The sequence below is a fragment of the Culicoides brevitarsis genome, chromosome 1 (genome assembly GCF_036172545.1).
Source record: "Culicoides brevitarsis isolate CSIRO-B50_1 chromosome 1, AGI_CSIRO_Cbre_v1, whole genome shotgun sequence".
Lineage (NCBI taxonomy): Eukaryota > Metazoa > Arthropoda > Insecta > Diptera > Ceratopogonidae > Culicoides > Culicoides brevitarsis.
In genome coordinates, this window is record NC_087085.1 from 6,737,692 (window position 1) to 6,755,906 (window position 18,215).

General features: G+C 26.6%; 1 protein-coding gene and 1 non-coding gene across 2 annotated transcripts in view; both read left to right on the plus strand.

Moving 5' to 3' along the window:
- Positions 1-18,215, plus strand: part of LOC134827499 (klarsicht protein) — a 72,350-nt gene that overhangs the window by 16,456 nt on the left and 37,679 nt on the right. The window contains exons 2-4 of the mRNA XM_063840170.1: positions 8,569-9,722; positions 9,780-10,034; positions 10,449-10,613. Of these exons, the coding sequence (XP_063696240.1) occupies positions 9,363-9,722; positions 9,780-10,034; positions 10,449-10,613 (780 nt within the window). The 5' untranslated portion in view covers positions 8,569-9,362. The remainder of the gene's footprint in view (positions 1-8,568; positions 9,723-9,779; positions 10,035-10,448; positions 10,614-18,215) is intronic.
- LOC134828258 (U4 spliceosomal RNA) lies at positions 10,870-11,010 on the plus strand. Its single transcript, XR_010161888.1, has one exon. It is a non-coding gene; the product is annotated as a U4 spliceosomal RNA (small nuclear RNA).

Here is an 18,215-nt window from a genome sequence, read left to right on the forward strand (position 1 = left end):
GTCAACTCTTAAGGGATCAAAATAATCTCTTGAAGGGTTCCATTTTTTCTCGAAAAGGGATCAGGTTGATCTCTTGAGGGATCACATTGACCCCTTAATGGAACAAATTGATCCCTTAAGGATGCATAAAATTTCTTTAAGGGATCAATTTGACTTCTGAGGGGTCGACCTGATCCCTTAAAGAATCAATCTGACCCGTTTTTCGCCCATAGGGCGATACATGAAATTATAAAATTGTGTTTAAAAGACTCATAAATTAGATTTGTTTTGATATTGCCAAGGAAGCCATATAAAGGCACTTTACCACAATGTATACTTGCCTATATCAATTTCCCTTTTTTTTTTTTAAAAAAAGACGCACAAAATAACTTATTATTACGAGAGAAACAAAACGTGAGCCAAATGTGAGGCAATCATTTCACTTTCCTTACGATAAACGAGGCTCTCTTGATGACGTTCCGTTTAGCTTAAAATAGATTTAGGTTCATAGCCGATTAGCATCATTAGTGTAAATCAAACGAACGTACTTAAAAAATATCATCACTTATGCCAATTAGTAGTTTGAGGTATGGTGAACATTTTCATAAGTCATTACAGCATTACAGATATAAATATAAATTAAATAGCCAAAAGCGAAATACGCGTGAAAACTCGTTGAAAAAAAAAGAGTTAAACGCATAATTAAGGGGGATTATTTGCCCATTTTCGGCGGTTTTTATTTTATTATTATTATTTTAATGGTTTTCTATTTTGAGTTTGTTTGCGCTCAACGATTGTCACTCGATTCCAATTTATGAAAATGTCCGGTAGTAAATGCAAAAAAAAGTGCACACGCAACGAGACTCGAGCATTGCTTTCTTCGATGATTGTTGTGTCGGTCGGTAAGCCATTGAAAATGCATAAATGACGACGCGACGCCTTCCTTTCCCATATCAGACGCAATTTTGTGTGTAGGTTTCGGTTGAATTTGAGCCCATTACTCACATATACAGCTAAATAAAGTGGTAAACAATTAGAAAAAGAAAACGAATGTGATTTGTAATTTACACTTATCGCTGCACTTATATAAAAGAAAACGAAAACTTAAATAAATATATTGCAACGAGAGAGAAAATTGACAAAAAACCTACCTTTTAAAACATTTTACGGAGTAATGTAACGTGATTATTATCAAACAAACAATTTCACAGTAGTTGTCATCAACCAAATTTGTAATAATCGTCTTAACAGGAGACTTATGAAGTTTTGCATTTAGGCCGCTCCAAATGAAAATCAAAAATAAAGTCCAAAATTTTTGAAAATAAAATGGGGGGGGGGCAAAATAAAAAAAAAATTTGAAATACTTATTTTCATACAAAATGACAAAATTTTAGCAATTTTTGATCGTTAATCAACATTTTTGTTGTTTTTTAATAATCTTCTTTGAAACTTTCAAATTAAAAATTGATTTAAGATCATTTTAAGTTAAAAATTGAAAAATTAAAATTTCATAAAAAATAACTGTCAAAAAAATTTGAAAAAAAAAAAAATTCAGTAAAATTTTTTTAGAGAAGAAAATTCAAGTTAAAATATGATTTTCAAAACAAAAATTAAAATAATTGAAAATTTTTTATAAATTTTTTTGAAAATGTCTTGAAAAATTATGAAAATACAACAAAAAATGATCAATTTTGATGAAATTTTTAACTTTTTTTTTATTTTGCCCCATTGGATTTTTGACTTTTAAAATGGGGCATCGGACTTTATTTTTGATTTTCGTTTGGAACGGCCTAAATTGAATAAAATGCAAGAAAATTCCTGTTTGCGCATGTAATAATTGATATTTATTGCTGTTAGTCTTTCGTTCTTGATAACCTAAATGTTAAATATTTACAAGTTTTGTGTGGGTGCGTGAAATTTTTTGTGTGCAACAACAACAAAAAGAATCAAAAAAGCAATTTCTCAACCAATCTAACGTTTATGACTAAAGTTTTAGAGGAAAAAACACATAAAAAATTGTGTTCGATGACAACAGATCATTGCAATGCAACAAAAGAAAAAAAACATGAAAATGTTAACGATTTAGATTGTACATGGAAATTAAATGTTGTCAATTCTTTTATCAAAATTATGTATTTTCGCATTTGTTTATTACTTTTTAAAAAAAAATAAATTATGGACATAAATTTAGCAATAAATAATGTTTCTAACCCTTTCACTACCGGACTCTCTTTACTTTTCAATAACTTTTAACGTTGAGTTTTGACAGATAGACCTATAAAAAGGGTTAACTAACTCTGAATATTTGAATAAATATGAATGAAACAACGCAAAAAATGCATTTCGCTAAAAAAAAAAGTTGCTCATAGTCGCTTTGTCAATATTTAATTTGTAAAATCGTGATAACGAAAAAAAAAAGTTTTTTAAGTGTTTTGTCTCATAATAAAACCAACAAAATATATTCGTTCAATTAGTCTTTAGGGCATGCAAGTGAAATCAGAATCACGTTCTATTCGGGCTTTTACTTGCCCGATGGTTGTTAATGTTGACAATTCAAAGGTCAATTCTATTTTCAATTTATATTTATTATTCGAATTTCTTACCCTCAAGACTTAAAAGATACCCTGTTTGCGTTTTGTTTATGGATCGCAAAAAAAAAATTTTTTTTAAACGAGTTTAATCGTGAGAAAACAAAAAAGAGTCGATCAATAAATCTAATCGAACATCCATTAATGTCAAATTTAATTTTGAGTAATATTTTTTGGGGAAATCTTTGATAGTTGACTTGTTGCGACAAAATGTCGTCCTACACAACATCTCACACTGCGTTTTATTCATTATTCCGTTTCAATTCATTGTTTCTCCGCAATGAAGTTGAGTAAATCACAAAAACACAACAAAATATCACAATGTTCAATATTTACATCTGATTATCATAATATCAGACATTTTTTGTTGTTTTCTTTTATTTTTTTTCCCTTGAAGTAGTTGGAAAAGAAGAAGACTGTAGGTAGAAATAATTGCCTATTTATGATAATGATAATAATAATGCATAGTTAGGTTAACTCAATTCATCATCCATTCATCGCGCCATTGCATCGTACCATTTCTCATAAACTTCATCGAACTATGAAGTTATAAAATTTGTGATTTCGTGACGATAATATGATAGCTCTTAAGAAGTGTTATAACAGTAGGTCATAATCGGGCCATTTGATCTATTGCGCTTCCTTTAACATGATATTATAATTTTTCTTTAATGCAGAGAAATATGATCAATTCTTGCGCGATATGGAATGTTGTTATTGTTTATTACAATCTTTTACAATTTTTATATTGACTTTGCTCTACAAGATCTGTTGTGATTTTATAACTCGAGAACGATGCGTCTCCGAGCATATGTTCCATGAAATTTTATTTCAAAAATTTTAAAAAATTCAAAAAAAAAATTTCAAAAAATTTATGATTTAATTTTTTTTTTCTAAATACCTATTTTTAAATTTTTTAAAATTTTTTTTAATATTTTTTTTTAATATTTTTTTTAAATTTTATTTTAAAAAAAAATATTTAAAAAAAATTTATGATTTAATTTTTTTTTCTAATTTTTTCTAATATTTTTAATTTTTTATTAATATTTTTTTTAATATTTTTTTTAATATTTTTTTTTAAATATTTTTTTTAATATTTTTTTTTTTATATTTTTTTTAAATATTTTTTATATTTTTTTAATAATTTTTTTTATTTTTTTAATATTTTTTTTAAATATTTTTTAATATTTTTAAAATATTTTTTAATTTTTTTTAAATATTTTTTAAATATTTTTTTTAATAAAAAAAAAAAAATTTTTTTAAAATTTTTTTAATATTTTTTTAAATATTTTTTTTTATATTTTTTTTAAATAATTTTTTTATGTTTTTTAATTTTTTTTAAATATTTTATTTATATTTTTTAAATATTTTTTTAAATATTTTTTTTTAATAATTTTTTAATTTTTTTTAATATATTTTTTTACTTATTATTATTCATTGACTCTTGCATTGAGTTTCCTACTTACTTTTCAATATCGTGTAGCAGGTAATCGGTTCCTTTTCGATACTTTTTTTTGTGAATGTTTACACCTATATCGAAGCATTGTTTTAAAAATGAACCGCTTTTAACAACCATCTGTCGCATTACTGACAAATCTCATGTTATTTTAATTATGGCTTAATTATTATTTTATTAAAATGTTTTTGTTTTGAATTTTTTTCGGGGAAGTTGACAGTAAATCTTTCAAAAAAGGCAATGTTAGTGAGTTTTTATTATGTATTATCCAACTGACTCGCACTATTATTATTAAAACATAAAGCAACATAGTGTTATACTAATAAATATTTGCAAGAAACAGCTGAACAACGTTTTATTATTCATTTTTTTTTTCGTTACAATTTAACCAATTTAACAATATTTAGTAACAAATATTCAACAAACAGAACACAAAAATAGCAAAGTAAAGTAATATTTATTATTTGTACAGTTAATTTAATGAGTTGTTGTGTTGTCTGAAACTCAGCTTATTTACTTGTTACGTTAATATTTATATAGCTATCATTAGTCACATCGTGTTAAATAATATAATCTTTAGAAACATAGGAAAAGAACTATGTTGAAATAGTTATCCGATAAATCATAAGAAAAAATGTGGCATGCTATGGCAAAAGTAGAACAAATAATCAATAAACTGGTAAATTTATTAACTAACGACCTTTCCTCCATTGACGAACATTAGCATCTAATCTCACCTACTAACCTTCTTATTCATTTTTATTTACATTTCTGAACAATTGATTTTTTTTAGCCCCCTCATTTCAAGAAAGATCATTTAAATGATGAATGGTAACGTGGTTATTTAACTTATTCCTCCAAATTACTTGAATTTAGCCGTAATTGAATTAATCAACGCTCGTCAGATGCTGAGTCATAAGTACGAAAATTGATACGTTGCGATGATTGATAAAAAAAATGCTCAAAGAAAAGTGAAATGATGATCATTATTTATTATTGATTTCAATTGTTTTTGTCGTGACATGGTTAATTTCTCCTAAATGAGTTTCTTTTTAATGAACTGACCCCCAAGTTAACATTTTAAAAATAATGAATCAGCAATTTCAGCGATAATCTTCAAAAGAGGTTTGCCAAAAAAAAAAAAATAAAAAAAGGCGCGTGTAAAAATTAAATTCTATTGCTCATCATTAATATTTAAGCGAAAGAGTCAACGTAGAGTTCAACAACTCGCGCAATTTTCTCACACCTTTATCAACAACGTATTACATCAAAAAGTATAATCATGTAATAGAATCAACTCAACAACTTATCATGCAATACCATCATCTTGTCCATATTTATATATATTCGTAACTTTTAGCCCCAGTTTAAAAACATCGCAACGTGAGTGAAGAGAAAGAAAGATGAGAGGAAGAAACGCAAGCAAATCAAAACAAACAACACACTAAACAATGTTAATTATCTTGTTGCTGTAATCAGGTTGTAATTAATAGTTTTCCATATCAAGTACGAAAGATGAGTCGAAAAGATGTTATTAAATAGACGATCAACGGTTTTAGTGTGTGGCCGAAAAAAATCATGCACGAACTCAATAACAAGTAAAATGATGAAAGACCTGTGAGTTTTTTAGAGTGTCTCAAAAGTGCACAATACTTTCACTGGGAGTTGCGGGAATCCTCAAATTTAATAGAAAAATAAAAAAAATCGCAATCTCAAAGGAAACCTTTGTAAAAAGTAGAAAATTAGCAAACATCATACTTAAACATGTTTTTCAAATTTCGAATTGAAAAAATTGGGAAAAATTTATAAAATTTTAGTAAATTTATTTTGAAATTGTCAGAAAATATAAAATTTATTTAATATTTTGAATTTTACAGATGAAAACCTAAATTTCAAATTTGAAACCAAATTTTTGAAACCAAAAAGCAGTTGAACTTTTCAAATTTGAATTTGAAAACCTAAATTTCAAATTTGAAACCAAATTTTTGAAACCAAAAAGCAGTTGAACTTTTCAAATCTTTAAAATTCAAAAAATCAAATAAATTTTATATTTTCTGACAATTTCTAAATAAATTTAAATTTTTTTTTTAATTTTTCCCAATTTTTTCAATTCGAAATTTGAAAAACATGTTTAAGTATGATATTTGCTAATTTTCTACTTTTTACAAATGTTTTCTTTTGATATTGCGATTTTTTTTTATTTTACTCTTTAATTTGAAGATTCCCGCAACTCCCTGCGTTTGTTCAGAAGAAACGCTCTAATATTAATTGCAGCCAATTACTGTTACAACACATTTAGTTGTCGTGTCTCTTGTTTCAATTTCTCATAAAGACATCTTGAGACCAAAAATTTTTTGTCATACATCACAAAAATTTTTTTCTTCTGAAAAAAATATTTATATCAACCCACTCTAAATTTCTTAAACATTTTTCATTTTTTCTCAATATTTTTTTAAATGATTTAGTGTATCGTAAAAAAAATGCATTCATTCATGTTGTTTAACGGAATGTGTTAATTGAATGTGTATTCGATAAATTAATAGTTTTTGACGTGCTGTCTTTTGTACGATTGAGTGAAAAAAATGCTGATACCTACCTGAGCTATTTTATACGGTTTCAGGCGATGCGCGATGAATGAGCGACTGAAAAAAAAGAAAGAAAGAAAAAAAATAGATTAGAAAAATAATATGACCAACTAAATAACTATGTATTCATATAGATTTTACTCGGAGATGAAAAATGAGTCAATAACGTATTATTTACTTACTTACTACTGACACAGTTTCGCTGTCCCTGAATCTGTTTCGAAGATACGTGAAGCGATATGCTGGTTTGGATTTTTTTTTTACATAACTAACTGACCCATATCGTGAGGCTTTTTCTCACATCTATCCTTAAGTTGTTTTTTTTCACTCATCACATGCAATAATTAAGACTTTTCACGTTAATTTATTTTTTTGCGACTCGTATTATGTTAAACAAAAGCGCACTAACCTTCATATTATTTATTTTGCGATGATGAGCTGAACGATATTGTCATTAGTGCAAAAGTTTTCGACATCATGGTGTTAAAAGCCTGTAATTTTGTACAAAAACACAAGAAAAAAAGTCGACATAATTGATATAATATTTTAAAAGTAAAAGATTTTCATTTGTGATATGTGTATTCGTGAATTTTGTTTTTTTTTTTTGCTCTATTGAATGGTTGGCATGTAGATGAGAAGAAATTTCGGTGTTTGTACCATTCATTGTGCAGTGCGAAATTTATCATTAGGATCTGTCTGCGTTTTAATTATCAATGTTAAATTTCACTTTCAATACGCCAACAACGGCAATAAATTACAACTCGCGGAAAATAAATGAAATGAACGACTTCACTTGAATTCCTTTACATTTTAACCAACTCTTACAAGAAAATCGTTATTATGAAATTCTTTTATCTCTGTCCCAACATTACTTCATGATATTTAGGCCGTTCCAAATGAAAATCAAAAATAAAGTCTAAAATTTTTGAAATATTATTTTTATACAAAATGAGAAAATTTTAACATATTTTGAGCGTTAAATAATATTTTTGATGTTTTTTAACTATCTGCTATGAGATTTGCTATTTTAAAATTAATTTTAAAAAAAAATTAAAATTAATTTTTAAAAAAAAAAAATTTTTAAAAATTAAAAAAAAAATTTTAAAAAAAATAAAAAAAAATTAAAAAAATATTTTAAAAAAATTTAAAAAAAAATTAAAAAAAATATAAAAAAAAAATTTCAAAGCTAAAATTGAATAAATAATTCTAAAGATGAAAAAAATTTTTGAAGAAATAAAAAAAAATAAGTTTAAAAAAAAAAATTTAAAAATAAAGTAAGAAAAAAATGGGTTTTCAGTTAAAAGTTAATAAATATTCATTCTGGTTTTCATTTCCATCAAAACCTCCTTAATTTTTTAATAAATAAAAAACATTTTTTTTTTGGGGCACAGCGTTACTGACACACACAGACGACAAGTCGAATTTAATACCGCATTTTTTCTTCGAAATGCGGTAAAAAAAAATTAAAAAATTTAAGAAAAAAATTTCATAAAAAATAACCGTAAAAAAATTTAAAAATATATTTTTAGAGAAAAAAATTAAAGTTAAAATATGAGTTTTTAAACAAAAATTAGTAAAAATTGAAAATTAAAAAAATTTTTTTTTTTAAATTTCTTGAAAAATAATGAAAATACACAACGGTAATTTTTGATGAAATTTTTATTTTTTTTTTATTTTGCCCCATTGGATTTTCGACTTTTGAAATCGAACTTTATTTTTGATTTTCACTTGGAGCGGCCTTACATGTCTTTAATCAATAGGTTTTATTGATATTTCATTTTTTTTTCTTCAAAATCATCAATTATTAATCATAAATTTTTATTTATTGAATGTATGTTTCAACTGGTTCGCCATCACCGCATATCGCATCGAATGACATTTATATGCTAATTCAAAACAATTCAAAAATATTCTCATATCAATAAAAATGTTAATAAATTGTTTTATTGTATCTTTTCAGATAAATAAATGACAACAAGCTGTATTGGTTGATACTTCAAAAAGGGCATTTCGGCGCATTTTGCGCACGTTATTGTGTGCGGTAACATTACAAAATACAAATGTTGAGCAAGAAGTTTATCGGAGCAAAGTAAAGGCAGTTTGTCGTATCGCATCAAACATTTCTACATATCAAATCGTGTAGAAATTGTTCTTGACGCCTCACTGTGGTGAAACAACGACCTTCATACACTTGATTGTATTACTGCTTAGAACTCATCGGCGACGTTGAATCAGTAAAGTTACGCAGAAAAAACACTCATCTATAAATATTTAGATATTTGACTCAACGAATGTGACGAGAATCGTTAATTAGTTTCAAGAGGCAGATATTGAAATGTAAAAAAAATACAAATTATCAAAAAAAACAGGAAATTGGCGAAAATTAGAGTCATCAAGAAGAGCAAATAATGCAAATCTCTAAAGCCTCTTTTGTCGTTTAAATTTTGGATTTTGACCTTTGGCTCCTCACATTCAATCACGCTACTGATCAATTGGTTTACGGAACTGAACGAAACATAAACGCAACTTAATTTTAAGTCACTTAACGAAACAAACGCAACTTAACGCCATTACAACGTGTTTGTATTGTCAGTTATACTCTAAACTACTACTTTATTTTATATCTTTATCATTGTTCAGAAATTATTTTACTAACCCAATTACGCTTAGGATAAGTAAATCGTAAAGAAAAGACTTAAGGAGTAACAATTGTACCATATTAAGATATTTAAGGAACTCGCTAATTATTTAAGGATGAAAACAAACAATAACAAAACTCTGGCTTGCACTGCCAATCAAGCAAATACTTCGACATCGGCATCAAATCCAAATCTCCAAAGTGCCAGTAGTAACAATACATCAACATTTACGCAAGCCCCTTCGATGCAATCTTCGAGCACGAATGTTTCCGTGTGCAGCAATCAAGGCAAGGATATTCCCCAATTGAAGCATCATGCAATGTCCGTATCAATGACGTCTCTTCCTTCGCCGCAACATAACACAAACACGACATTCTCTACTTTGTTACAGCAAAGTACAGATATGAGTGCAGCGGCAAATGAGTTTTTGTCACCGAACAAAATTGTCATTGATAGAGCTTATAACAGTTTGAAAGTAAGTTTTCAAATTTTTCATAAAAAATTTTTTTTCATGAAATTTTTTTTTTTTTAGAAAAAACGCGACGTTGAAGTCGAAATGTGGCGTCGATCATGGGGAAGCGGGCATTCACACAGTTCTTGCAGTTTGCAAAGTAGCGCGACAAACGCTACAGGATCAGGCACGGGCAAAGATGACTTTTGGGCAGCATTACAGACAAATTACAATTTCATAATGGATACACATTTGTTGGAAAGCTGCAAAGAAGCTCGAGGCGAGATCGAAGGAAATATTGTTCCAAATGTACAGGAATCGGATTGTTGTAAAAAGGTATAATATTAAATATTATCGAAATAATGATAATGCTAAGAGGATTTAAAAATCTGTTCTCTTAACGAAATAAGAAGTAAAAATTCTTTATATTAAAATTTTTTGTTTTTCTAATTTTTAATTTTTTTTTAATTAAATTTTTATTTATTTTTTTTATTAAATTTTTTTTTATTTTTAACTGAATGTTTTGAAATTTTAAAGAAATTTTGTATTTTTTATTTATTTTTTTTTAGTTTTTATTTTTTTACAACTAAAAATTATTAAAAAATGTGAAAAATTTAAGAAAAATTGTGTTCTCTTAATTTCAAAATTAGCTTTCAATTTTTTTATTTATCTATATTGTTTTATATTATATTAAAATAAAACATTTTAACTTCATTGATCGCATATTTCAATACAAAATTTTAATTTTAGCTAAAAAATCAATCATCTCGATCACATGGACCTGGATTATCAGATCCTCGTAGACTCAGAAGATGGTTACGTGAAATGGAGTCGCGCATGGAAAAGGTTCCAACACTCTCAGAAGGAAGAAAATTGAAAACAGCAGAGATACAAAAGTTACTGAGAGATCACACGGTAAGTTTTTTAACGTAATTCTCTTTTGAATATTTGAAATTGTAAAGTTTCCAAAAATGGAATTGTTGTGTTTCTCGTTTTTCCCCTAAAACATGATCGTTTCATACGAAACATACAGAGGGGAAATATTACATGTATGCATTCCGTTTCGTATACGTTCAGCAAACGTTTACGTTTTCTGTGTTGTGATTTTCGTATTTCGCAAACACGAGACGACGAAAAATGTTGATATACTTTGTGTAGCGAAGGTATCGTCAGCTTTGCGCAGAGGCGATATCGTACACAATGAGGTTTATCCGAGTGGCGATTATTGCTAGTTGAAAACTAACACCAATTACCCGCCATGGGGACGTGAAATACCGTCCACTACGGCAATTTTTGATCGCCCCTAACCGGGCTAATAATGCAAAACCACAAACTTCTCCCATTTCTCCTTCAAGGAATGATGTGTCGTTGTAAAACGATGATAACATTGCTTCCTTTTCGTGACTCATGTTGATGTATCTTTTCAAAGTTATTACAATTTTAACATTTGTAGATTGTTAAATTCATCTTTTACATTTTTTTGAATAAAATTCAAACAGCTTCAAAATTTCGGAGCTTCAAAAACTTATGACTTGAACTTTAAGATCAAAAACTTGAGTAAAATGACATTTTTTGAGCTTTCAAATCTTACTTGAAAATTAAATTAAATTTTAATTTAATAAATTATAAAATATAAAATTAATTACTGTTTTAAATTTTAGCAAAATATAATTTTCAATTTTGAAAAATTTTTTTTTTTTTTTTGATTTAAGAAATTTTGATTTCTAAAGTAGAAGATTGTGCATCTTTAATTTTAACTAAAAATTCAGAAAAATATTTTTTTTTAATGCCAACATTTTTTTTTGTTTCAAAATATTTTTTTATGGTTTAAAATTTTATTTTTATTTTATTTTCAGTTTGAAAAAAATATATTTTTAAGAATTTAAAAAATTTTATTGAATTATGAATTAAATTTCATTAGATTTTAATTGCTTATTTTTAACAATCAAGAGAAAAATTCATAAAAAATTAATAAATCAAATTATGTTATTTTTATAATAATTTTTCTTTTATTAAATTTGATTTGTAAATATTTTTTTTTCAAAAAAAAAAATTTTTTTTAATTTATTTTTTTTTTTGAAAAATGTAAAAAAAAGATTTTTTTAATTATTATAAATTATTATTATTATTAAACGCATTTTTCATTTTTTCTTCTCGTCATCTCTCGCCTCATGGGCAATATTATGACGTCTAACGTAAACTAAATAATGAAATGAAAGGAAATTACCATCAGTTGAGAAATCATCATTCTAATGAAGAATAGCACGAGCAAAAGAAATAGAAGAAGAAGAACAAAATGCATTTCATCGCAACAACTTTAACTGCAGTAATAACTTTTACGGAATTTAGATTGCGTAATTATTGCAAAAAAAAAATACAAATAAATAAGCGAGATAAATTGGCTTAAGGCACACACTGCACTTTATGTCACGCCATAACCAATTACACAGTAGCAGATGTTAAGACAAGTCAAGTACATTACTCGAGGATAGAAATGATCCCGTAAAGAGAACAAGTCAAGGCCCATTTACTCGAGGGCTTGCATTGAAAAAAATTCTTCATAAAAAAATATTTTGATCAGGTAACAAATAATATGCAAGAAAATTCCATTGTTCTTCTTCTATAAAGCAATGCACTTACGAACGTGCCATATTTTGTGCAGATGTTAGACGAGAGAAAAACAATTTACTTATTCAAAACTCAATTTTTAATGCAACAGCTTATACATACTTATAACATAAACTGGAACAAATGTAGAAAGGAAAGAACGAAAAATTTTTTTTTACAAAAAAAAAAACTAAAAAAAATAAATTTAAACGATAAGGAACAAAAGAGAAACCGGAATTGTTGTAAAAAACCTTCCTTCATTTCAGACGTGTGTAGCGCCGTCGTAAATCCTCATAGAAAACTTATAAGAATCAACAAGATTTCTTGCACAAGATAACAATTCCGAAAAAATTGAATTGAAATGTTTACGTAATTGTGTTACCTACAACTCTATAATCAAACTAATTGTTAATTGCTACTCGATGTACGTTCAAATCGCGAACAAGCGGTATTTTATTGCAATCATTATTCTGCTAAAAGCAGTGATGTCATAAGACTTTTAGTTTATTTTTCATTTTGAGGAGTGTTTGCCCTTGAGCATCCTTTTATTACCTGTCTGAACTTCCATTGTGCAAGAAAATAATTTAACTGAAATAAAAAGAGCAGAACTATTAATAATAATCAAAAGTGTGCAAAAAAAGCATGAACAATTCATGCTCCTTTCGAGTAAGCGATAAAAACGATATTTTTGTTGAACATGTAGTTTTATGTGAATATACAGAGTGATTCTAAAATCTTTCATCATACTTTATTGAACTTTATTGAACTTTTGAGATTTTTTTTTAAATTTTTAAATTTTTAAATTTTTAATTGAACTTTAGAGAATTTTTTTTATTGAGCATTTCATATTTTGTGAAAAAAAATTGAATTAGAAAGAAATGAAATGAAATCATGAAAAGAAATGACATCATGAAATAAAATTAAATCATGTAATAAAATTCTATAAATTAAATTAAATTATTTCAAACTTAAAAAAAGAAAGAAATTCTGAAAATTTATATTAAAAAAAATCTCAAAAAAGTTCATGAAAAAAATTCTCAAAAAAAAAAAATTCAATGAAAAAAATTATAAAAAAATTCTCAAAAGTTTAATAAAGTTCAATAAAAAAATTTAAAAAAAATCTCAAAAGTTCAATAAAGTTCAATAAAAAAATTTAAAAAAAATCTCAAAAGTTCAATAAAGTTTAACAATGTTTAATAAAGTTTAAACGAGTTTAATAGAGTTCAATAAAGTATGATGAAAGATTTTAGAATCACTCTGTACATTATTGAATACGAACTAACACATAAGCAGACAAAACTTATCGTCATCGACTTGAATGACTTCATCGTTGAATGAATGAAAAACGCACACATGTAAAAAAAAATGAATGAACGTCGTTTTGTGTTTGTATTATTTGAGTCTGGCTGACAAAACTGCCGCAGCTGCCTTTGGAAAATGAAACATTCATTTCAGTTTATAACGTACACTCGCCTTGAAAGTACACATTTTATCCATCTGCGCGAAGTTTTTTATACAATATTTTATTATTATATAGGATTTTAATACTACGACTGGATTTTTGTACGAATTTTACATGATTTACGTCTGTCTCGAGTCAAATAAATATTTATAAATGTCTTAAGAGAGAGATCGTATAAGAATATAACACAAGAAGAATCAAAAGTGATTGCAAAATATATCTTTAAATATAAAAAAGAAAAGAAAACAATTATTGTGACAACGTTCATAAGAGAGAAAAAAATCATAAAATAAAAAATAATCTTCAGTGAAACGTATAAACAACTACAAATCAAACATTTTTGTCGGAAATTAAAGTGATATGCTATAAAATACAAAAATATAACAACAAAAATTCTACCGACTTGCCTGACATAACATTACTCGTGCTAAAAATAGTTACGACACAGTGAGCAACACCGATTATATTGTGAGGTAATAACAACATTCAATGTAAAATATTGTGAATGCACATTTCGAGAGCATAGAAGAGTGTCGATTGTGTATTTTAGTAGTAAAACAAAAAAATAAACAAATATTCTCATACGAAAACACGACTACTATCTACAAAGAGGAAGAAGAACAAGAATCCATTATTCAATATTGTCAAGAATAAAGTTTTTTCCGTCTTTTTTTTATTGCTGTGTTGTGTTTAAATAAATGTGGGTTCACATCATCATCAATTTAGTAGTCGCGAAAGAACTGTCTCAGGGAGAGAGAAATGGAATGTGAAAAAATTAGTCTGTTCACTTTAGTGAATGATGCAACGGGGAACAGAACATCGTCGTCGTGCATAATATTGCATTTGTGTGTAATAAAAATAAACAACGTTGTCGTTTCATTCTCTTTTACAAGTATGAGAGAATTGACCTGTGTCTCGCAAAAAAAAAAATGTTAATTGATGTGTAACATTATTTTTAAAAAATACGCTCGAGGTCTCGAGGCAAGAAGTTATTAATGTCTTTCAACATTATTCATGTTCTAAGTTTGAGAAAACAACTTGTTACGGTCCAAAATTTTCGAAAAGTCATCATGCATACCATAATATCATTCGCAATGGTAACGGAACGTTAAGTGCAATAAATAATAATTAGTCATAACGATAACAAAAATATCAACAAAAAACATCTGGAAGTCAAATGCGACAATTTAAATGAATTACCTGTATTGAATACAAATGAATAAAATAAAAACAACGCGTCAATAGAGTACATTAAGAGGAGTGTAAATGCAAATTTTCATAGATTGATGAATTTTACGGAATAAATTATTCACGCTAAACTTTTGATATTGAAATGTGAAAACTAATAAAAAAAAAATATCAAACCAACTCAAGTACCATTTAACTGTGTGCGTGTATGTGACGTTTGCTTTGTGAAGAGTTCAGTGATTTATTTTCGATAAAAAATATCAAAATATAAAAATAAACTAGATTGTTGACGTTGAATGGCGCAGATACGAATACCCTCTTGATTGTGAATTATTCGGAAAATATAATCGCTCTTTGTGATACAAGTTGATTGGTGCTAAATTAAATTCGTTATTGCTAATAAGTGTTCTCTATGTTTAATTTATCAAAGACACTCATGTATTAAAACACTCAAATTGGTTGTTTATTAATGAAAAAAAAATATTTAAAAAAATAAAAAAAAAAATTTAAAAAAATATTTAAAAAAAATATTTAAAAAAATATTTAAAAAAAATAAAAAAAAAATATTTAAAAAAAAATTTATTAAAAAATAGAAAAAAAATTAAAAATTCTAAAAATAAATACATATATACTGAACTTCAAATCAATAACTTTTGCCCAAATTTTTATTTTATTTATTTATTTATTTTTTTTTTTTTTTGAAAATATTAAAATTATTTTAGAATTTTTTTTTCTATTTTTTTAATATTCTATTTTTAATATTATTTTTAATATTTTTTTAAAAATATTTTTTTAAATATTTTTTTTATATTCTTTTTTATTTTTTTAATTTTTTACTTTTATTTTAATGTTTTGGTAAAAAGAAAGCTTCAAATCATATTTTTTTTGCTTAAATTTTTTTGTGCCGATTTTTTTTCGCGATTAACATCAGGCACGTCATAACTAACAATTTTCTCCATGAAACATATGCTCTGAGACGTATAGTTTTCGAGATTACCTCTCAGGAACAAATTTTGTAAGGCAAAATTAATATAAAAATTGTAAAAATAGGGTTTGTTATTAACTTCAATTAATTTTTGTTTAATTGTTTGTTTGTCGACTTCTCTATGTCAAAGTAACTCTTTACTTGAGTGTAATATTAATCATACATAAAAATCTTGTATCGCGTCAAAAAATTTTTAAAAAAATTTAAATTAGTTCAATGAATGAATGAACGAACTGGTTTTTATTTTTACATCAACATCAACTCGAAACATGATACATTGCGCTGTAACACTCTCATATCATAGATAAAATTTTTGTTAAAGTCCATTTATGTTATGATGAAAATGAAAACAGATGTTGTTGATATCATAAAAATATGTCGGATTCTTTTAACTAACCAATTAGAACGTCGAGACAACATTTTGATAAATATTTTTTTTTATCAACTTCTTTCATTTAAATCAATTAAAGGCAAACAAAGAACTTTCTGATGCCCTTATGTAACTGTTTGACGTTGCAAAGTGAACATCATCATGCAACCGCACAATTACATTAGGGGTAAAATCATGTCAACAAAAGTTGTGACGTTCTTTTTTTTGAAGTTGTATGGATTCTGTCTTACCTACGACAATAATCGTTTCTAATCCGTGGAATTCGATGCAAAATAACATACTTTTGACGCTTTTACATTACCAAGTTCAAATACATACAACACTGAAGTTCATGACATAGAAAAAAATTGGATAATGACGCGTGTTTTATGACCAATTGTGAAGAAAATTACGTATGAGAACTCATAATGACTTCAAAAAATTTGACTGAATGTGGCAATATTAAAGTAATAACAATCAAAATCTAATTTTTGTCAAAAATTACAGAATAATTGTATGGAAAATGGGTTAAAGTCATTTCGTCAAAGTATAATAAAGTTCTTATTGCGTATTGAAATCGCTTTGATTTGATCAACATAAAATGATCCAATCTCCAAATTAGTTCCAATTCAGTTAAATTCGCTACCGCAGTCATGTAATCCTTTTAAAACTCGTTAATTTCATGCATCGTTATGCGGTTCAATCAATTTCGCATTAATCCTCAGGTGTAACAAACTCTTGATTAATGTTGCCAACAAATTCCTTAAATTAACAAAAAAAAAAATCAGCACATTCTCTCCCGGCAAGTGACTTCGACAACAACATTTATGCTTATGAATACAAAAATACTTGTTAGACTGGTTTTTTTGGTCATTCCATTTTGGGCTGTTATGTTCATGTGTGTTGTTTCAATTCTCAAAATGTCCTACATTACATAAGAAGTTATGTTTAATGCCATTCTATGTTTGTTTTGTGATGTCCATTTGAACAATAAGAATGAGAAAAGAAGGAATTATTGTTTGTTCATTCCATTGTATTTTTTTCTTTCTAATAGAATGAAAGCTGCCAAAACATTTCTTATCTCTTATTTGAGCAAATATTGCAAGCTTATCAGCAAAGATATGGAATGATACAAAGATGGTCAATGTTTTTTTTTCTTGAGTATCGAAAAATATACAAAGGTCATAAATTATCGTACATTCAAATTTCAAACATGAGTGAACCATCTCCAACATTATTCAATTAACATAAAATTTCACGACGTCGTCTCGCAAAAAGCTAAAAATAAAGACGTGTTCGAATGTCAGAAATATTTCAAATATCATAAACTTTATGACTTAACAACGATCATCAATTGTAACATTTATTCAGTTACGACTGACATGAAAATATTTCATGATTCGCTCTTGATACTCTTGGTTTTCGTGAAGACGGATCACTCTCCAATGCTTCAACAAAGGTTTGAAGATAAATTAGTAAAACATGAATTAAGGTGAGGTCTCTCGAGTTAAAATTTTCGAGACTATCAAGATCACGACTTTACAACAAACGAATAAAAATTAGCGTGTAAATGAAGTCAATGTTACAAAGTTACTTTTCAATCTTGTAATTCCACAAAACAATTTGTCTTTTATTTCTCTAAAAATATTTTTTTACAATTTTTATATTGACTTTGCCCTACAAAATTTGTTCGTGAGAGGTAATCTCGAAAAGTATAAGTCTCAGAGCATATGTTTCATGGAGAAAAATGTTAGTTATGACGTGCCCGATGTTATTCGCATAATTTTTCAAATCAAAATTTTTTTCCAAAATTTTTATATTTTTAACGCACAATTTTTTTCGTTCTTGTCTTCTTTCATACTTTATAGTTTGTTTTTCTTTTTTTTAGAAATATATAAAAATCAT